The sequence below is a fragment of the Lampris incognitus genome, chromosome 1 (assembly GCF_029633865.1).
Source record: "Lampris incognitus isolate fLamInc1 chromosome 1, fLamInc1.hap2, whole genome shotgun sequence".
Classification (NCBI taxonomy): Eukaryota; Metazoa; Chordata; class Actinopteri; order Lampriformes; family Lampridae; genus Lampris; species Lampris incognitus.
In genome coordinates, this window is record NC_079211.1 from 132315257 (window position 1) to 132338227 (window position 22971).

The 22971-nt window shown below is 44.7% G+C and overlaps 1 protein-coding gene across 1 annotated transcript in view; it reads right to left on the reverse strand.

The window, feature by feature from the left end:
* galnt9 (polypeptide N-acetylgalactosaminyltransferase 9) overlaps window positions 1-22971 on the reverse strand; it is a 136452-nt gene that overhangs the window by 95431 nt on the left and 18050 nt on the right. Inside the window, exon 3 of the mRNA XM_056288831.1 lies at window positions 1565-1731. Within this exon, the coding sequence (XP_056144806.1) occupies window positions 1565-1731 (167 nt within the window). The remainder of the gene's footprint in view (window positions 1-1564; window positions 1732-22971) is intronic.

Consider the following 22971-nt stretch of genomic DNA (forward strand, 5'->3'; position numbering starts at 1 on the left):
CTGGGTGTGCCGGCATGGCGTCCAACAAAACAGTCACCTACAGTGAATCACCATGGAGACTGTAATAATGACACCAGAATTTTCTAAATGACAAGAAAAATCCTCTCCTCTCTTTCTTGCTTACCACCCCTTCTTCTTTTTGTTTTTTGGCTATTTTAAACCTGGTGTTCAAGTGTTTGCTCTCAGGGATTCTCTATCCCTTTCACTCTGCCTTTCAACCATTGCAACACTGCATACACGCTCACAACCAAACAGGAGGCACACCGATGCCTTTCTCTCACAACCCCCCCCCCCCCACACACACACACACACAACAGCGGAAAGCTTAGCTAATTAGATCAAGGTTTCTTGTTTGCCTCATAGGGAATTTACTACTCTGCCAATATTACAAACATATAGTCTCAAGTAAATTCTTCATGATGCCTTATGCCACACACCACGATGGAAGACAAATGATGATAATGGGTACAACTTCCTGTAGACATAGAATAAGTGATGCTACGCCCCCTGCGCTGTTTTGTTTACAAGTGCTTTTGCCAAACTCCATGCCGGTTTTAATGGAAACTGAAGGATAAGTCCGTTTTTTTTCATTTTAGTTTCTTACAACCCGAGTCTTATTTTCATAGTTTTAGCTCTTGTGAGTATCGGCTATGATATCATTTTACTCAGCGGCTTCATTTTGGCGATACTGAATATTCACCACTGCTGGACACAGCTTCATAACAGCGTCTTATGGGCCAAGGGAACACAGGCATTGAGATGTGGTTCAACAAGTTCATTTTAACTCAATCATCTAAACCACATATTTGGAAGTGAAAACAAAAGTGCAAGTTAAAAGTTATCACCCAAAATGTTCAATATCAACATGGCTGTGCTACTTCCTGGTTCACCGTGCAGGAACAGCCAGCCTATACTTACCGTAGGTAGAAGTAACCGATTACTTACTTCCCAGATAGGAGGCAGAGGAGGACATTTAGACCACAAGGTTGTCTGGACTCAAGGTCCAATGGAGTTGCTCGGAGGCCAAAAGCGGAAGATGGAGCACCAGAAAAATGCGTGTTTAATACATCTGGAGTGTTCTGATTACTGTAGGTCAGTAACTGATTATGTCTTAAGAATGGTCTCCAGAAAGTATTTTCCATGCACATTATATTTTTAATACTTCAGTGTAACTGTCTAAACTCATTTTGTCCTTTGAGGTGAACAACACCTCATAGTTGTGCTTAAACAAAGGTCCCTTTTATCAAGCGACGGAGGCAGAATTTGTCATTTATGATTTGGGTCATGTGTGATCCCAAAGGACATGTCACCAATTAAAGTCCAAATTAAGGTGGCAAAAAGAAACAATGGTATACATTTACAGGGTACATGCTGACTGACAAAGTCAGAAACTGAGAGGATCAAGTAAATCACCTTAAAGTAACAATATGTTTGCTTGCCTGGAGTCAGATTTGACCCCGCGTGGTCGCTTGAGGGGTGAATGAGGCTGATGTAAACAATCACAAGTATATGCACATAATAGTTCAGGCCTATAGGGAAAATAGGAAATCAGTAGCTGTCTCACCGCTATCACTGTTATCATCCACGAGGATGATCTCCTTGAGGAAGTGTGCTGGGGTGTGGTTGACCACGCTATGGACGGAGCGCAGGATGACTGACAGGGCCTCGTTCACAAAGATGAAGACCACGGAGATCTGTGGGAGGTCCTCTGGGTACGTCAACTGCTTACACCTGTTAAAATTAAGAACAAAAGGAAGATTTAATTGTATTAAAGACAAATTAATGGTGCTAACTGGAATTTGTATGCGCCTGTATGTGCCATATTCTTACTTGATTCACACGCACACATGCACACACACATGCATACTTCCAACCCTACATATGCCTTTCATTTGAGAGGTCAGGGAGCATGGTGTAATGAGGCAAAACAGATTACTTGTTTGCCTATGCTAGTCAGAGTTTTAGATGGTTCTGTGATAAAGTTCTATGTCACATTTTAATTGCTATTTTTAACTTTGTGTGGCCCACATTTTAATCACTGGTTAAACAAATGAAAGAAAAATAAAGTCAGAGCGGATACAGGCTTGGAACTCTCTCTCTCTCTCTCTAAGTAAACTGGATATGTCCCATATCACTTAGACTACTTACTGAACAAAACTACCGAGGATTAAGTTTGAAGTCCTACTTCTGTTTGATGGCTAAGCTCCCTGGCATAGATATACATGGATATATTGACTACTGCTGAAGTGTATGTTGTCACGCCAAATGCAGATTTTCAAGCAATGAAGAAAGAAATAGCTATTTGTTTCATTTAAGCCCGTGTGTTTTTCATCCGAGTTTTGACAGGTTTGTTTTATTAAAGCCTTTGAAAACCAGTCATAAAATAAATAAGGCAAAATTTCAGCTAACAAGAAAAGTAAAGAGTGAGAAGAAAATGCACGAAAATTGCAATTACAATGTTTATTCACTGACGTGGATGCAGCAGCAGCAGCTATAAGAGCCTGAGTTCGGCTGCTTGTGTATTCACTAGAGGCAGGTGAGGTTGAAAGCAGATGAAATATGGAAGCTTGGGGATGATATTAACACAGGAGTTCTCCCCCACAGTACAGGAGCTCCCTTTATCCAAAGGGAGAAGTCTGCTCCCAAATGGAAACACACTCTGTTGACACCCATTAGACCATCTCAGCGTTTCTTTCTTTCTTGTGCTGTCTCACTCACTAACTCCCACCTCTGAGCTTCTGCCTCTCTTTCGGTCTCCTTCATTCTCTCATATTTTATGTCATGCAAGGACAGCAGGGGAACCACTTTTGTGGAGTAGTGATTGGAATTTGATTTCAAGTTGCCATGTTTCAATGACCCAGCAAATGGAATGAACCGCACACTACAGGAATATAGTATCTTCTCTCTCTCTCTCTCTCTCTCTCTCTCTCTCTCTCTCTCTCTCTCTCTCTCTCTCTCTCTCTCTCTCTCTCTCTCTCTCTCTCTCTCTCTCTCTCTCTCTCTCTCTCTCTCTCACACACACGGCAAGTATGCAGAGAGAATCAGGTATTTGTCATCTCGTGACATCAGTTCTCACGTCTATCAATGACTACCCTGTTATTTTCAGAAATGTGTGTCATTTTGTCTTAAGCATGATGTAGCTTTTAAGTCAAAAACAACAGTGCTGATGGCACAAAAGTGCTTTACCGATTCGTATGGCAAATATGAACATACATAACAGGTCTTGTAAATCACTTCACACTGTTCAAATTAGGTTACATAGCTGGCAACAAATCCCTTTCACTTGCCTCCGCTTTGTCCTTCAACGTTTTCACGTATAAAGTTGATCAGCCACAGCATGAAGATATAGGAAAGACTAATAGAAGCTAGGTTAAGAGAAGAGGTGACAATTAGCACGCAGCACTATGGTTTCATGCCACGAAAGATCACTACAGATGCAATGTTTGCTTTGAGAGTGTTGATGGAGAAGTATAGAGAAGGCCAGAAGGAGTTACATTGTGTCTTTGTGGATTTAGAGAAAGCATATGCCAGGGTGCCAAGAGAGGAGGTGTGGTATTGTATGAGGAAGTTGGGAGTGGCAGAGAAGTATGTGGGGGTGGTGCAGGATATGTATGAGGGCGGTGTGACAGTGGTGAGGTGTGCGGTTGGAATGACAGATGGGTTCAAGGTGGAGGTGGGATTTCATCAAGGATCGGCTCTGATCCCTTTCTTGTTTGCAATGGTGATGGACAGGTTAACAGACAAGATCAGGTAGGAGTCTCCGTAGACTATGATGTTTGTGGATGACATTGTGATCTGTAGTGAGAGTAGGGTGCAGGTTGAGGAGAGCCTGGAGAGGTGGAGGTATGCACTGGAGAGAAGAGGAATGACAGTCAGTAGGGGCAAGACGGAATAAATATGCGTGAATGAGAGGGAGGAGAGAGGAATTTTGAGGATGCAAGGAGCAGATGTGGCAAAGGCGTATGAGTTTAAATACTTGGGGTCAACTGTCCAAATTAACGGGGAATGCAGAAGAGAGGTGAATAAGAGAGAGCAGGCAGGGTGGGGTGGGTGGAGAAGAGTGTCAGGAGTGCTTTGCGACACAAGGGTACCAGCAAGAGTTAAAGGGAAGGTTTACAAGATGGTTATATGGTTTGGAGACAGTGGCACTGATGAAAAGACAGGAGGTGAAGCTTGAGGTGGCAGAGTTGAAGATGCTAAGATTTTCATTGGGAGTGACAAAGAAGGACAGGATTAGGAACAAGTATATTAGAGGGACAGCTCAAGTTGAACGGTTTGGCGACAAAGCAAGAGGCAAGATTGAGATGGCTTGGACATGTGTGGAGGAGAGATGCTGGGTGTATTGGGAGAAGGATGCTGAATATGGCGCTGCCAGGGAAGAAGAAAAGAGGAAGGCCAAAGAGGAGGTTAATGGATGTGGTGAGAGAGGACATGCAGGTGGCTGGTGTCACAGAGGAAGACGCAGAGGACAGGAAGAGATGGAAACGGATGATCCGTTGTGGCGACCCCTAACGGGAGCAGCCGAAAGTAGTAGTAGTATTAAAGGCCTTTACACCTCGGAGGCGTTTTTTTTCTTCTTTCGAGCTATTAATTCATACATCAGTATTGTAACGTGCATGGATAAGTAGATACGTTGGTCCTTGACTAAGGGGTCGGACCCTTTAGTCGACTGGTTAACGTTGTCGCTTGCGGAGCGGGAGACACGGGTTCGCGTCCCGACTGTGGCGGTTCCCTGACTGCGCCCCCGAATTCACTACAGTATAATATTGTAGCGAATTCGGGGGGAGGCAGCTCGGCTGGACCGTCACAGCCGGAACTCGGATCTCCCGCACCGCGGGCGACAACGTTAACCAGTCGACAAAAAGGTCCGACCCGTTAGCCAAAAGCCAACGCGTCTGGTTATTCGTGTACATTACTATATTTTTGTAGTTTTTTGTCATGAATACTTTCACATAGAACGCGAATACTACGCATTGAAAAAGCGACGCATTTTTTTTTCCAGAACGAGATCGATATTTCTGAGCTTTCGCACCGCAAATAAAGGCATCAACTACTCACGTTTTGCGTAACGGACATCACGTCATAACTCCTAATGACAACGTCCGATCTGTTGAAATTCGAGCCAGGCCAGGCGTTTACATATATAGCCTCATCGTAGCCTAAATATGAATGATGAACAGAGATTAATAAGTTTTCACAAGAAGAATATACAAGATAATAAAAACCAATGGGTCATATGTTTAAAAATTGGCCATCCATCCATTATCTACACCGCTTATCCCGCTCTCAGGGTCGCGGGGATGCTGGAGCCTATCCCAGCAGTCATTGGGCGGCAGGCGGGGAGACACCCTGGACAGGCTGCCAGGCCATCACAGAGTATATACACTCACTGGCCACTTTATTAGGTACACCTTGCTAGTACCGGGTTGGACCCCCTTTTGCCTTCAGAACTGCCTTAATCCTTCGTGGCATAGATTCAACAAGGTACTGGAAACATTCCTCAGAGAGTTTGGTCCATATTGACATGATAGCATCACGCAGTTGCTGCAGATTTGTCGGCTGCACATCCATGATGCGAATCTCCCGGTCCACCACATCCCAAAGGTGCTCTATTGGATTGAGAGCTGGTGACTGTGGAGACCATTTGAGTACAGTGAACTCATTGTCATGTTCAAGAAACCAGTCTGAGATGATTCGAGCTTTATGACATGGCGCGTTATCCTGCTGGAAGTAGCCATCAGAAGATGGGAACACTGTGGTCATAAAGGGATGGTCAGCAACAATACTTAGGTAGACTGTGGCATTGACACAATGCTCAATTGGTACTAAGGGGCCCAAAGTGTGCCAAGAAAACATCCCCCACACCATTACACCACCAGCCTGAACCGTTGATATAAGGCAGGATGGATCCATGCTTTCATGTTGTTGACGCCAAATTCTGACCCTACCATCCGAATGTCGCAGCAGAAATCGAGACTCATCAGACCAGGCAACGTTTTTCCAATCTTCTATTGTCCAATTTTGGTGAGCCTGTGCGAATTGTAGCCTCAGTTTCCTGTTCTTAGCTGACAGGAGTGGCACCCGGTGTGGTCTTCTGCTGCTGTAGCCCATCTGCCTCAAGGTTCGACGTGTTGTGCGTTCAGAGATGCTCTTCTGCATACCTCGGTTGTAATGAGTGGTTATTTGAGTTACTGTTGCCTTTCTATCAGCTCGAACCAGTCTGGCCATTCTCCTCTGACCTCTGGCATCAACAAGGCATTTTTGCCCACAGAACTGCCGCTCACTGGATATTTTCTCTTTTTCGGACTGTTGATTGATATTAAATATAATCCGAGTGTATTTTGTATTACTCTGTATGTAACCAATGTATGTAACCAGAACAGAGGGTGAAGAAGACACCTTCGTGTAGACAAATATATTGCAGGTCTCCCACAAGAATGTGGGTAGGGGAGGGGGTTGCCCTCCCCTGGGGCCTTGGGAGAGACACCGTGTCTGGTACGAGGAGGACCCCCTGCTAAGCTCAGTAGGTTAAAACAGGATGAGCACTTCTTAAAGCTCAACCACCAAAAGGTTCTATTGATAGGATAATCAAGACCAGAGGTGTCGTGAAGGAGAAGCAGGGGGGTCTATATAACCCACCAGGGCACACAAAGAAGTCAGACACACACGATGGATTGGCAGTGTGTCTCCAGATCTGTACTCAATAAAATTATTTTAATCTCCTAAGACGTGGTGGCTGTTTTCTTCACATCAACGGACCCGGGGACGAGGACCATGAAGGTGATTTCTCAACAAATTGGGGGCTTCGTCCGGGATGTGAAGAAGCAGTCCTAATTGGACAGTGTGGCTGCCCGCCGACACCTCCCGAGCTTGGGGTCGACCCACAACACGAATAAGGTAAGCAGAACCTGTTTTAACGAAATCTGCATATTGGACTGAATTACTAAATTGTAGTAAGCTCGGGAAGGAGAAGGCGACCAGTTTAACAAAAAAGGAGGGGTTGGAGTCCCCTATGGTAAGAGTAAAAAGGAGATAATCGGTAGAAGAGGTTGGAGTCCTCTGTCTAAGATCCTAGGTAGTGGCGCACCCACTCACTCTCTGACGAGGGGGTGAGATTAAGGCTGGGAAAACTCTCCCGGGGAATTGAGGACCCCCAAAGGAGGGAAGCTTAGAGCTCAGTAAGGGTTGGAGTCCCTGAAAAATTGGTTAAATACAGTAAGGGTTGGAGTCCCTGAAAAATTGGTTAAATAGAGCTCAGTAAGGGTTGGAGTCCCTGAACAATTGGTTAAATACAGTAAGGGTTGGAGTCCCTGAACAATTGGTTAAATACAGTAAGGGTTGGAGTCCCTGAAAAATTGGTTAAATACAGTAAGGGTTGGAGTCCCTGAACAATTGGTTAAATACAGTAAGGGTTGGAGTCCCTGAAAAATTGGTTAAATACAGTAAGGGTTGGAGTCCCTGAAAAATTGGTTAAATACAGTAAGGGTTGGAGTCCCTGAACAAGTGGTTAAATACAGTAAGGGTTGGAGTCCCTGAAAAATTGGTTAAATACAGTAAGGGTTGGAGTCCCTGAAAAATTGGTTAAATACAGTAAGGGTTGGAGTCCCTGAAAAATTGGTTAAATACAGTAAGGGTTGGAGTCCCTGAAAAAGTGGTTAAATACAGTAAGGGTTGGAGTCCCTGAAAAAGTGGTTAAATACAGTAAGGGTTGGAGTCCCTGAACAAGTGGTTAAATACAGTAAGGGTTGGAGTCCCTGAAAAATTGGTTAAATACAGTAAGGGTTGGAGTCCCTGAAAAATTGGTTAAATAGAGCTCAGTAAGGGTTGGAGTCCCTGAACAATTGGTTAAATACAGTAAGGGTTGGAGTCCCTGAACAATTGGTTAAATACAGTAAGGGTTGGAGTCCCTGAAAGATTGGTTAAATACAGTAAGGGTTGGAGTCCCTGAACAATTGGTTAAATACAGTAAGGGTTGGAGTCCCTGAACAATTGGTTAAATACAGTAAGGGTTGGAGTCCCTGAAAAAGTGGTTAAATACAGTAAGGGTTGGAGTCCCTGAACAATTGGTTAAATACAGTAAGGGTTGGAGTCCCTGAACAATTGGTTAAATACAGTAAGGGTTGGAGTCCCTGAACAATTGGTTAAATAGAGTAAGGGTTGGAGTCCCTAACAGATAGACAGGAGACGTAAAAGGTAGAATGGAAAAAGAAGAAGGAGAAAAAAGCGGGAGCGGACCGTAGTGGAAGTCCCTGCAGAAGCAGAGCGACATACTGATACAAATGATGACGAACCAAAAAAATGAGGGTGCCAAGGCAAAGGCGAGACGAAGGGAGGAAGAACAAAGGAGGTTAGAAGAAGCTATTATATTGGGAGAGAGAGAAAGGCGGAGGATGCCGTTCCGTTGGGAAGGTATTTGTGACGGGTGAAAAGGGTGAAGAGAAGCCCCGGTGGAAGTCCTTATGGGAACAAATAGATGTACTGGTCAGAATAATGTTGAATACTCGGAAAAAATAGTGTGTGAAAGTAGGGAAAGAAAAAGCTACAGAGGACTATGACACGAAACCATTGGTACCAAACCGCACCTTGACTGACCCTGACTGACTTTTGTGTTTGACATGACTTGTCTGTGTGTGTGTTCATAGTTTGTTTTGTGGTGTTTGTCCGTCTGGCCATTTTGTGTTGTTTAGAAGTTGCAAGTCCTTGAGAGTGGCTTAAAAGGGGACATAAAAGCTGGGGGAGGTTTTGTTTTGGCTTTTCCAAACCTTTTGTTTTCCTGACAATTGGGGTGTGAGAGGAGTCTTCAGAGACCACCTCGTTTAGCATCCTTATCAGACCCAACCCGGCTTTTGTTCTTGTGTGACAAACAACTGGCTTTAGAAAGTCAACAACCTGAAGCATTAATTATTTAAATCCTTTCAAGAAATCTATTTCTTTTCTTTCTGAGGTACCTCATATAAAATGTGATATATCCATTTGGTTTTTGTTTTTTGTTTTTGTTGCATTGAAAAGTTTTTGTGGTGTATTTTTCACATTAAATTGATCCTGTCCTCACTTCTTTTAGGATTCCCCTAAACCGAAGAAATTCCTGTCCCTGTTTCATTTTCTGAACTGTTAAGCAGAACTCTGTTATGTCCAACGCCACAGTTGCAATATTTTTAATTTTACTTGTTCTGTTTTTCTTTCTGTTACTGGGATTTTTTTTAAAGAATAACTGGTGGGAACCAACTGCCTACCCACTTCACACCTTGGGGGAATGGGGGGTTGCCTTGAGAGTAACAGGGACAGTGTAAACCACAGTTATGTTGTTTTAAGCTGTTGTTGTTTTTCTTTCCATTAGAAGACACCCATTGGTTCATTTGTTTTTATGTTGACTTTCCTCTGTGTTAAATTGAACTTGTTTTGTTTTCCAACACTAAGGTGTGAATTTTATGATGTTCTTTTTTTTTAAAGAGGGTATTCATTTCTTTGACAATTTCTTGTGTGGAGGACGATTACATTTTATTTGAATATGAATGAAACCTACTGAGTCCTGCGTTTTAAAGGTCTATGCTATGGCTATGTTTATGTTATTTTTTAACATGAGTTTAAACCTCCTCATAAGACTCATTTTTGGTTTGATTTATTTGGTTTTAACTGATTACATAAATTTCTTTGTATTGTTAATTGCGCGTTTCTTTCCTTTGAAACCCCACCGCCCCTCTTTTTGGGGCCTTGAAAGGGGCTTCTTGTTGTTTCATTTAGTTAAGGTGGGGGGCATTTGTTTTTTGTCTTCAAACAGCTCATTGTTTCAATGATTTACAAGATACCTTATGGTTGTATTCATTTAGGTTTATTTGAACGTTCAGGATCTGAGACAACAACTATCTTTATTATCCCTCGTCTGTTTTCGTTTTAAAGACAATTTATTTCAGAGAAGTACAACATTACAGACTTCGGAACATTTGTAAACAGCTTGGATGAAATGAAAGTCCGATTCATTCGACTGCATGAAATTGTTTTTGGTTTACTAACAACTAACATACAAACTGATCATATCATACTTTCTTTTTTTTTCTCTTCTCCTTCATGGTTAAATGGGTTGACACAATGTGTTCTGTTCTTGTGTGAAAAGAGGGGTAGTGGGAATGAGGAATTGAAATTTAGAATGGTTGTGAGACTTCTTCTGTACAGTTTTCTTTGATTTTTTACTTCATAAGAAACAAACGGATACCAACTTAGATCATAGCGGAAGTATCTGAAGAACACTGAATCAAGTTGACTACGAATCTTCAGAATCCTAGAATGACAGTGTTTTCAGTGTTGTGCAGTTTCTCTCTGAAAGTGTTTCCCTCCAGATATTGTCATCACCTGCTCCTCCCCCTCCTCCAGACGAGCTGAGTAACACCCCCACTTCCGTGGTACCGGGTCCAGGGCCCCGGGGTATGCTCCACGGGAAGACAACCTCCCGGCTGGACAGAACTAAGAGCAACCCGCCACATAACGTGGCTGTAGGAGCTGTGTCTGTATAAGGGTGGTCTCCATGGTGTCCCGGTTAGCTTCCGGGTGAGAGAGGAGGTCAGGGTGGTCTGCTCCTGGCCCAGCCAATCCCCCCACACATGAAGACCCCTCTGGTTGTCTAGATGAGACTAGCACCAACTAGCTAGCTCTGGAGACCATAGACTTGGGTTTGGCTTTGAGAGTCCGAAATCGCCTTGCCTCTGTGGAGTCTGTAACCAGTGACAACTTTGAACGTTTAACTGCAGCTGAGTCCACCATCAAAATGGTCCGAACCCAAAACCTGTCTCTGCAGGACCGAATCGACGACCTCGAGAACCGATCTCGGAGGGTCAATCTCCATGTACTGAACATTTTTGAAGGCAGTGAGGCCGGTAGAGATCCGGTGCAGTTCATGTCGGAGATGCTGATGCAAATAATGGATCCTGATGTCTTTTACTCGCCTGGCCGAAGCAGCATCACTTTTCCTGGGTGTCCTGCTACTCCTCACCTGCTGCATTGTGCCCATAGTTCGGCGTTTGATACACGGCCTTATTGCTACTCAGCTCGTGTATTATCACCTCCTTGCCTAACAGGAAGGGGACCTTGTTTCATCTTCCCCCTCTATGTTACCTTTGGGTGTTCAATGATGAACAAAAGGGGGGAATTGTGGAGTACAAATAGTACTCCATGTGCACTCCGTAGGTACTCTGTAGTTTTCCACTTCTCTGTGTGTATGAAACTTCCCATTCACTGCAGACGACAAATGGTCACTAACACATGAGGGCCTCCCCAGCCTTGGGCAGTAAAGATAACAACTAGGGGTCACTAAAACATGAGGGCCACTCCGGCCTGGGGCAGTAAAAGAATAAATCTACAGACACTCACCAGGCACAGAACATGACTGATGTTTTCCTGCATTCCTTTGTAAGACAACACCTTGGTTAATGCAGGAAACATAGGGTATGACATGATGGACTGTGCTATAAAAACCCCTATCTCCAGTATAGGGGCGGAGCATATCCTCACAGACTGACTTCTGTGATTATATGACTCTCCATCTGCAGATGCATTAGAGATTTTCTGTTTGCTCCAATATTTGTCCAATGATTGTTCGTCCCAGAGGTTGCTGGGGCAAGAGCCCATTAAGAGGATAAGAAAATCCACAATTTGGTGTCAGAAGTGGGATCTCACGTCGCTCGCCAAACGGACAACCGGCGGACTGATCTTCTCGGGACAAGAACATAGTTACCGATCTCCCAATAACCTAAGAAAGGGAGAGGCGGGTGGTCCGTTTGGTCGGTGTCGCCGAGATTCCTCAGCAAAACCCTGGGAGATTCGTCGCACGCGTAAGATCATTTAAAACGCGCATGAGGTCGTGCACTGACAATAATGCGGCTGTTTACCCTCGGTCTCACACTAATAAGAGTGCTGGTAGGATTAAGTGAAAAAAAAGAAGAAAAAAACAAGGAAAAAAAAGGGTAACCATATACTCAGACTCGGAATAGGGCATGTAGGGGCTGTTCAGATGAATCGAAATCTTTGCCATTGGTGGCATCCTTTTTTGACCGACATGACTAAATACCACGTCAAGAGTTGCCCGATTTGCACTCAGTATAATCCACGCCCCACCATAAAACCTGAAATGGGGGGATTTCCCCGGATCTCTTGTCCAGGACAAGAGGTGGTATTGGATTATATGGATATGGGGGAAGCCAAGAGGGTGAAAGGACACCAGTATTTGTTGGTGTGTGTGGATCAATTGACAGGGTGGCCGGAGGCATGGCCGGCAAAAAAAAGGAAGATGGCGCCACTGTTATAAAATGCTTGATTAACCACTACATACCTCGACATGGATTTCCCTCCAAAATCCGCTCTGACAACGGATCTCATTTCAAGGGGGCCGACCTCAGAAAGGTCGAGAGCCTATTAGGACTGAAACACGCCTTTGGGATCGTATACCATCCACAGTCCCAGGGCAAGGTAGAAAGAATGAATCACAACCTCAAACAAAAACTGGCTAAAATTTGTGCTCAAACTAAAATGAATTGGGTTGAGGCCCTTCCCTTGGCACTAATGACGATTAGGTCATCAGTCAATCAGGGGACCGAGTTCACCCCATATGAATTAATGACGGGGCGACAGTTTCCGGGGCCAGGGGCGGCCTCAACGGAGGGACTAGAGTCAATGGGGGGAACTAAAAGCACATGTTTTAAAGAATTACAGGCTTTGGTTTCAGATTTCTCCCGACAGGTTGGCGAAAGACGCATGCCAGCACCGGAATCCACCCTCCGCCAGGCGTGGTGGATCCTGTTGCGAGCCATTCAGCGGAAGTGGGCGGAGCCCCGGTGGACCGGACCCTACGAGGTGGTAGAGAGGACGTCTCACGCAGTCCGGCTGAAAGGGAAAGGAGAAGTCTGGTACCACTGGAGTCCGTGTGCTGTCGCGGAGGAGCCCGGACGGACCCTAGACGCTATACCAGAGGGCCTACAGGAGGCAACGTCCCCCCAGGAAGAGAGACCAGATTCCAGCGAAGCACCAAACCACACTGTTAGCTTGGAACAGGGTGAAAGTGCTGGTAACCTCTCCCCTAGGTCATAGAGGAGCCCGGCCGGACGATCACAAACCCGGCTAGAAGAAGCTGATTCGGAAGGAACGGTCCAGCAGATCGGCGACCCAGCAGCCTGCGCCATGACGGTCAAAAGAACTCACCATCAGGTAGAAACTAGATTTGCGGTTGGGGCTCTGGCCGTGGTGATGTGGCTGACCGTGTGCGTCTGGGCTTTTGATTTAACCCAGAGCCGGGCAAAGCGGGATGAGGTAAAAAGGGGGTGTTTGCTCTATGTTTGGGGACCAGTGTTGTACTTTCATTCCCAATAACACCGCCTCAGATGGATCTGTTACACGAGCCCTCGAGGGTCTGAGGGCATTATCACAAACCATGCATGAGTACTCTGGGATTGCCAACCCGTTTAAAGATGGCTCGCTTCCCTATTTGGCAAGTGGAAGGGTGTTGTAATGTCCCTCCTCCTTTCCCTCGGCGTATTCCTGGCTATACTAGCAACTTGCGGTTGTTGCTTCATACCCTGCCTGCGTTCCCTGGTAAACCGGCTCATCATCACGGCTATCGAGCATAAAGACGGGGAACTACCGCCCCCTATGATGCCCCTGTTTGTCCTGAACCCCTTAGATCAGGAGTTAGAAGCCTTTTAGTGATCTCCTTAGAGGAGATCAAAAGGGGGAATTGTTGATTGATATTAAATATAATCCGAGTGTATTTTGTATTACTCTGTATGTAACCAATGTATGTAACCAGAACAGAGGGTGAAGAAGACACCTTCGTGTAGACAAATATATTGCAGGTCTCCCACAAGAATGTGGGTAGGGGAGGGGGTTGCCCTCCCCTGGGGCCTTGGGAGAGACACCGTGTCTGGTACGAGGAGGACCCCCTGCTAAGCTCAGTAGGTTAAAACAGGATGAGCACTTCTTAAAGCTCAACCACCAAACGGTTCTATTGATAGGATAATCAAGACCAGGGGTGTCGTGAAGGAGAAGCAGGGGGGTCTATATAACCCACCAGGGCACACAAAGAAGTCAGACACACACGACGGATTGGCAGTGTGTCTCCAGATCTGTACTCAATAAAATTATTTTAATCTCCTAAGACGTGGTGGCTGTTTTCTTCACATCAACGGACCCGGGGACGAGGACCACGAAGGTGATTTCTCAACAGGACCATTCTCTGTAAACCCTAGAGATGGTTGTGCGTGAAAATCCCAGTAGATCAGCAGTTTCTGAAATACTCAGACCAGCCCGTCTGGCACCAACAACCATGCCACGTTCAAAGTCACTTCAATCACCTTTCTTCCCCATTCTGATGCTCGGTTTGAACTGCAGCAGATCGTCTTGACCATGTCTACATGCCTAAATGCATTGAGTTGCTGCCATGTGATTGGCTGATTAGAAATTTGCGTTAACGAGCAGTTGAACAGGTGTGCCTAATAAAGTGGCCGGTGAGTGTAGATGTTGTTGAATACGAAAGGAAAGCACGGCTCCTACGCATACACGCACATATCAACAGCCTGAGGCGAAATTCGTATTCTGTCATGCTGGATGTGGGCAATGCAGGATGTGACGCACACGGAAATAAGCTTGCTGGTTTGTAGTCAGTTTGAGCGGTTGTTGGTTTTGTGACGGGAAAATGTACACCGAGGTCCAGAGAAAAATAAATAAACGTTAAAAAAAGACAAATAAACGTTTACACTTAATTGTATCACTTGTACATGTTATTGTGGTTTTATGGACAAATACAGGGGAGGAACATTGGTGTACAAGTTATATTTGTATGCTGTGAAATATGAATTGAGGGGCAGTTTGTAGTTTTGACGGACGATGTCGTACAATACCGACTGGTTAATGTATCTTATTAGTAGTTTACACATACAACAAACACATAAAAAGGGGGGGGGGAGCACAAAAAAATGCAATAAATAAAATTCTATTCCGTTGCCTACCAACACAGGGATCGGCGGTTCGAATCCCCGTGTTACCTCCGCCTTGGTCGGGCGTCCCTACAGACACAATTGGCCGTGTCTGCGGGTGGGAAGCCGGATGTGGGTATGTGTCCTGGTCGCTGCACTAGCGCCTCCTCTGGTCGGTCGGGGTGCCTGTTCGGGGGGGGGGACTGGGGGGAAAAGCGTGATCCTCCCACGCGCTATGTCCCCCTGGTGAAACTCCTCACTGTCAGGTGAAAAGAAGCGGCTGGCGACTCCACATGTATCGGAGGAGGCATGTGGTAGTCTGCAGCCCTCCCTGGGTCGGCAGAGGAGGTGGAGCAATGACCGGGACGGCTCGGAAGAGTGGGGTAATTGGCCAGATAAAATTGGGAAGAAACCCCCCCCCCAAAAAAAAACAAAATTAAGTACATAAATGAAAGGGAGGCGAGTCCTAGGGGTTCTCTGCTAGTTCAAGTTGTTCTATCAAGTTAGAGCTCCATAGCATTCTTGTTCTCTATTAACCTCAGCGATGACACATAATGGCACAGTTCCCTATGAAATATGCAAAAGTTAAGTTGCGTTTTCAGGAATCTGTTCTTATGTAAAAAGCACTTTCCAAGAATAATAATTGTGTTAATTGCCAAATCATGTTTTCCATCTTTCACAGTTCAGAGAACAAAAACCCCAAAGTTAAACTCCACGCGAAGCGAAGACACAAATTTCTTTGGCCACCGGTAGTGAATGTTTAATTCACCCCTTCGCTCGCGTAGAATGGAAGTGAACGGAAGGTGAACATTCACCAGTGTTAAATTTCACGCGTGTCTAACCATCAAAAATAATTTGATGGCTAGACACGCCCTATGCATAAATAGAAACCATTCTGTCATAGGAGGTGTGATTGTATTTTGGACAGGAGACTTTACTTGATTGATACAACATTGAGTCTGTCACTATACGTTTGTTCTATATGTTCTGAATAAAAAATGAATTAAAAAAAATTGCGCATGTGTGACCGTAGTCTGACAGTGTATAGTCGCGCAATAAGTTGCTCTTTTTTGTGGTCAGCTGGTTAGAAAAGATTTGGCTGTAGATTCATCTCGAGAAGTTTTGTTCCTCGTCAAATCAGATTTGTTCTCAAGTCTCACGGCGAAGTGAGACTATCATGATTTATGCAGTTGGATGCAATGTTTTTTGTTTTTGTTTTAACGGACTTACAGGCAAATTCTGTCGCAATTCATATCACTGCTGACCTTTAGTTTTGATGTGAAATATTCGCAGGCGAGTATTTTGCACTTTTGTGTCATCACGTCCCCATGTGTAAAGGCCTTTGTCCAGTGTTCAGGGAAAATGCAGGGATACTGTGCGAGAATTAAAACTGTTGATTGTAATGTTGCCCTGTGTATTATTATCAAGTTGATTCAAAGTAGTAACTATGCTGTATTTTTACTTACAGCTAAACCCGCCAAGCTCTCAAACTTCCCCATCAGGCATGCCGGTGGTGAAAATGAACTGCAAAGGGCAAGTGTAATGCTTCAGCCTCCAAGTAAAATACCATCCAGACTAGAACTTTTAATTAAATATGATATTGACTTGCTTTGGTATATGCCACCAAACTTTATCAGACACACACACACACACACACACACACACACACACACACACACACACACACACACACACACTCTGCTACTATCATAAATAATGAAATGGCTATAGAAGGAGACAGAGGATGAGGCAAAGACAAGAAGGGTGGATGGGAACTTTTGTAAGAATGGGAGTTGTTCAAATACATCATTTCACTGAACTACAGTAGCTCATTCGGGGACAGATAAAGTTTGCTTCCCTTTCTGTGAGCCATCTGATAGTACCCTGGTTGACTGTGATGTCAGCTTCAGTCAGCAGTATCCAGCATCCAAAGTGAAAGACAGTGTGGGCTTCTGCCGGCAGGGACATCCAAACAGCAGATGGATCCCAGCATGTTGCTAACGTAACATCCTCCTCTCTCCACCCATTCGAGTCATACAGTATATCTCACAGCCATGAGTGTTACTATGAGCACAGGGCTGTGTGTGTGTGTGTGTGTGTGTGTGTGTGTGTGTGTGTGTGTGCCTATACTAGCACATTCTCACCTTCCCAAAATGAGAAGTGGCATTAGAGAAACTGGCAATTATACTGGGCGAAATAACAGATGGCATCTTCTAATCCTCTGGGAAATCAACTGCATAGATACTTGTTGCAATAAAATGCACAACCAAACAATGCAATACAGTAAATGGGGTCACTGCAGTGATTTCACATTTCTACCTATCTTTCAGCCACTTATTTTAACCAAACGTCTTTCCCCTAGCACTGCTTTGCCATGCTTAATCATTTTTAAGGACTTTTTCAGGAGTATTTGTACACTACGCCAGTTGTGTTGTCAACGCGGCCTTGTCCTTTGAGCCTGTCATAGTTGGTCGTTTTTAATATTGAACAAGGGATTCAAGCTAATGCTACGGCGTCACCCGTTCTAACTTCCCTACCAACGTCAGGCAGAGGCCAAACAAGTTATGCTGCATTCATTCAGTTTAACTGTAGAAAGTTAGTACCAGTCAGGGAAATGATCAACTACATCCGTAGCTGCAGCCCGTTTCCATGTGACCGCAGAGGAGAGGAGGCTTAACCACGGAGCCGGTTTCTGATGAACTACACTGCGTACATCTATCTACACTTTCTTCAGGCTGTGCCCCCTCTCTGTTTTTGCAAGAGTAAATGCACAGGTGTTTTGATTGATAGTGCTTTCACTATATCATTTTGGTTCCTCCCGGCACAATCCTGCACTCTCTCAGCAACTTTCTTTTGTTCCTTCTTATGTGTGTTTTTTTGTCTTTTTTTTTGTATTGCTTCTCTCAATCAGCCTTGCCAGCTCTATAAATATGATGACAAATCTGACGGCGAGTTTGAGTGAGGGATTTTTTTTTTTTTGCACTGTGGCTTTTCTTTGCAGAGACACAGCCAATGAAATGATGTCGCAAAGCAAAGTGATTTATGGCTCATTCCTGCTCAGCTGTGTATGTCTCATGAAGAACCTGCATCTCATATTACCGTAGTAATATCATGTGAGACTCGGGAGAGGGTAGGGGGGCGAGAACCCCTCATCCCTTCTAGTTGAGCTGTGGTCTGTGGCTGGATTTCAATGTTCAGAACGTAAAGTGATATTGTAGTTCCATTGCCCTAGTTACTGGATCCAATTTGGGGCATCGCTCAACCTTAAATTTGTACCTGTCTGCAAGAGCGGGGAGAGCCTTGTAAGACCGTAACAGGATGAGCGATCGACTCATCTTTTTGTAATGGGACCGAGCTGAGTGGCCAGCGCTCATAATTTGACCTGGAACGAGCTTTGACAGAAACAGAACGCCAGATTAAGACTTATTCCCATCACACTTCCCCAACTCCTCCTTTTGCCGGCCTGCCCGGTCCCAGCCACTCCGTCTGCCTTATCCCCCCTCTGGCTGCTCTTATTCGGTGTGAAATTTCACATTAACCTCCTGTAACCTACACGATGCAAGAAACGCCGAAGCAACTTTCCAATCAGGGAGCACTCTTCCCAGATAGATTATCGTTTGGCTAGTCATTTCTCTGTCCTCTATCCAAAAGATAAACTCCAGCATCGGAAAGAGCAACAATTTGCAGTGAAAGCTTTTGCTCACAAATGGAGGGGAACAAGACCTTGTGATCTTATTCAGCGGCATCAGAGGCCATAGGAGATGAAGCTGCTCCTGTTTCTCTGGCCTTCCACATGCTCCTCTCCGTTTATCACCCTCCTGAAAGATAAACTAACACAAAATCCTGCCGCTGGCCAAGAGGTGGCGTGGAGATTACAGTAAGTGCAACAGGCATGCTCCTGGGTGAAAAGATGGGACAGCAGTAGAAGACGAAAAGGACATGGATGTGCTTAATTGCCTTTTTTTTTATATCAACACCACCGCAAGATTTATGAATGTCCCTTCCCTTTCATTTGATTCTGAGACAATTTTTGTCCTCTGCAAAGTCACTGCCGTGTCCACTGTTATCTGTTTATCGCACCAGATGCCAATGGGCTGTTATTGTACCTATGAGAACGTTATGTTGTGAATGCTGAGTCACGATAAAACAGAGTCCACTTAATATTCTGGGTTTTTCTGTCGGGATGTCTCAGCTAAAGGTGACCAGCAATGCAAAAGCACAGAACAGTGGCCACTGAACAGGGATTACAGGTTTTTGTTTTTTCTCCCCCCATCAGAATAAGTGTTTGCAAATCTGAATTGAACTGAGAGCCCAGTAGTGACTGTGATTAATCTGAATTAATCTTTTTCTCAGGGAGGCAGGGCGATAGAAGGAGACAGTGACAGAGAGAGAGTGTGAGTGTGAGTGTGAGTGTGTGTGTGTGTGTGTGTGTGTGTGTGTGTGTGTGTGTGTGAGATAGCGAGAGGGAGAGATATGTATTGAGCTACAATTCATGTTTCATGGGGTTTGCTTCCCTGCAGTCATCGCAGGCCTCTGTGCTAAATAACTGTTCAATTAAAATCTCATTAGGTGCATAGTACCTGCACGTATTTCCACCACGCGTCAAACACCCGATGGCCACAGTGCAGACTAACAGAAACAGAATCTCAATGCTGAAAAATGGGACTGTCTTTCTTGATGCATGAGACAGAAAGCTGCAGCAATTCCGTACAAGACTCCTGGCTAGAGTCCTGAAAACAGCAGCTGTTACCCACTACCATTAACAACTCGATTTGCAAATAATATTTGGATTTTAGCAACAACCAACTTTTGCTGTCAGCAATTGTTTTGTTTTTGTTTTTTTGGGGGATTTTCCCCCTTTTCCCCCAATTGTATCCGGCCAATTACCCCACTCTTCCGAGCCATCCCAGTCACTGCTCCACCCACTCTGCCGATCCGGGGAGGGCCTCAGACTACCACATACCTCCTCCGATACACGTGGAGTCGCCAGCTGCTTCTTTTCACCTGACAGCTAGGAGTTTCATCAGGAGGACATGGCACATGGGAGGATCACGCTATTCCCCCCAGTTCCCCCTCCCCCCTGAACAGGCGCCGCAACTGACCAGAGGAGGCACTAGTGCAGCGACCAGGACACATACCCACATCCAGCTTCCCACCTGCAGACATGGCCAATTGTGTCTGTAGGGACGCCCAACCAAGGCGGAGGTAACACGGGGATTTGAACCGGAGATCCCCGCGTTGGTAGGCAACGGAATAGACTGCTACACTACCCAGACACCTGTGAGCAATTGTTTTGCCCAGTAAAGATGGTTTCCTTTGCTCTTCATGGTACTTGTAATCTTATAGATACTAGATACTAAGACAAAGGTGTGCTTGCGATGTGTTAAGCACATAACAAATGTGCTGAATCTTTATCATACAGTATGTACGCCTATTGTCTTGTTGAGGATTTCCTTGTTTGAAATGGTTTGTATCCATGCTACAATAACCCTGGTATATTCTCATTTATGGGCGCATCAACCATTCGGTAGATAGTTAATAACATCCACAGGGAAAGACATTTGAAATATTCAATCCTAACCCTATGAAGCTGGTGCGAAACGAATACCACAAAAACAGCACTGCAATGCAGGCACCGTTTACAACCCAGAAAAACGCACTTTCGCAAACCTCCAGTGCTTGCTTCTCTTTTAAAGAACATCCCATTTCCTGTTGAATCAGTCAATTAAAAAAAGTCATTTCCCAAAACCCCTCCATTCCAGAAGCACTCTCAGCCGACGTTATTAATTAGCAAGCTCCTTTTTACTCACCCTCCTCCTCCTCATTCCGCTCTTGTCTAATTTCTCTTCTCCAGCCATGAAAAGGAGCGAGGAACAAAGAGATCTGGATGAAATTAATTGTTATCCCGGCTAAAGCCCATGGAGCCCTCTCTCGGCCGTCAGATTTCCTCTCGACGTCTCCGCCTGTCGGCATTGTTCTCTGACACTGTGTGATACAAACGCCACTGGCAGCCCTGATTACCCCCCAGCCCTTCCCTCCCCACCTCCTGCTGCAGTCCCTGTATCACAGATGTAACTCTACGGTCTAAGTCTAAAATTTACCCCAAACCCCCCCCCCCCGAAAAACAAAAACATTAAGATTGCTTGCTGGGTGTCCTCTGTGACTCTCTTGGAGAAAAAAACTACTGCAAATTGCTTTTTATTACATTATGAATTAGCTCTGTGACTGTCATCATCATCATCTTGGCAGTGTGGGACGATGCCCTTTCATGTCAGGATTACATGTGTCTAAAACAATTTCCTTTTCGAGTGACGCCCCCTGGCCAAGGCAGTGCACAGACACGCCTTGTGGCCACACAGCCTGAATTGGACTGACTGGGGGGAAAAAAAGGAGTGAGGAGCCAGAGGAGTAAGCCGATGAGAAAGATGAGAGAGATTAAAAGTATCAAAGAGGTAGCAAAAAAGAGGTGTGGTTAAGAAGATAAGATGTTTCTTTTTTTCTTTTGTGCTGAGCTCTCAAATAACCATATTGCACACGGTGCGATTGTTAGTGAATTTGTCTGAAATGCACACATGTACAACAGGATATGCATTTCTTCACGTTTCAAGTGAGGCGGCGCCGCAGCAAGTACGGTTTCTGGTGGCTTTCTTGAAGATACTTCAAGGGAAACGATCACGGTTTTCAACTTTATCTCTCTGTATATATGTTTTAGGGATAAACACTGTTAGCAGCCAAAATACTGAGCAGTCTCCCGTGTGTCTCTGAAACGCTGCCAACTTTGTGCAGAATTGACTTCTTTGTAAGGCATTCACTGGCATTCAACACAACAGCATTTTCTTATACAGTGTAGCCTGTTTTCATGGTAAGCAGCAAACCAGGAAGTTAGGGATGTAATTTTCACATTCACACATTGTTTGCCAGTGGTATCACTGGTGGACACTTTCTGCACGATTTTGTTGGCGTTTTGACAACATACAGGGGGACTGCTCCGTATTATGGCTTTAAGTCTGGCCGAACAGATGTGAGAAACTCATTTAGTTTTCTGACTGGTGCTGACCAAATCTCTAAATCTGGCTGGACATATCCCGCCCTTGGATAGCCACGATAAAAAAAAGAAAGAAAAAAAACGAGATTGTGCTCTCTTCAAGGCATGTTTGTCCCACTCTGTCAGCAATCTCAAATATTTGCAAAGAATATGTATTAAACACTTAATTTTAGTGCCCTTGCCTGTTTGCCAACTGCCCATGGTAAAAGCCTGGTTTTGCAGATATGGCCTCTCGTTTGTAGGGAGTAAGCTTTGCAAATATCACATTGCTAGCTCTAATGGGCCTGGGTGTATCTTCTAAATCTACATCATATTGCTCTTTTACAATGCCATTAAACGGGTTGTGCTTGTTGCTCTTGTCCTCAGCACCTGCTTTCAGATCATGCCCTCTGGTGGGAGATACTATGTTGCCCCCGTATTCCAAACAAACAGCGGCAGGATCAGTTTCATCCCCTCTGCTATTAGGCTCCTTAAGAAGCACAGCCCCCCGGAACCCCCTTGCCCCCGCCGCCTGGAAGAACTAGACCTGCTGTGCTAACACCCCACATGCACGTGCGCGCACACACACACACACACACACACACACACACACACACACACACACACATTCACTCAGACTGAGTACTAAAGCATTTATTTTCTTTTAAAAATCTTTTCTGCTCTTATTGTGGTGGTATTTACTTATTTTACCTATTGTGTTGTCTGGATGTACTGACCTGAGCAAAATGAATTTCCCTTGTGGACAATAAAGTACATCCATCCATCCATCCATCTATCTATCTATCTATCTATCTATCTATCTATCTATCTATCTATCTATCTATCTATCTATCTATCTATCTATCTATCTATCTATCTATCTATCTATCTATCTATCTATCTATCTATCTATCTATCTATCTATCTGTCTGTCTGTCTGTCTGTCTGTCTGTCTGTCTGTCTGTCTATCTATCTATCATCAAAACCCACAAA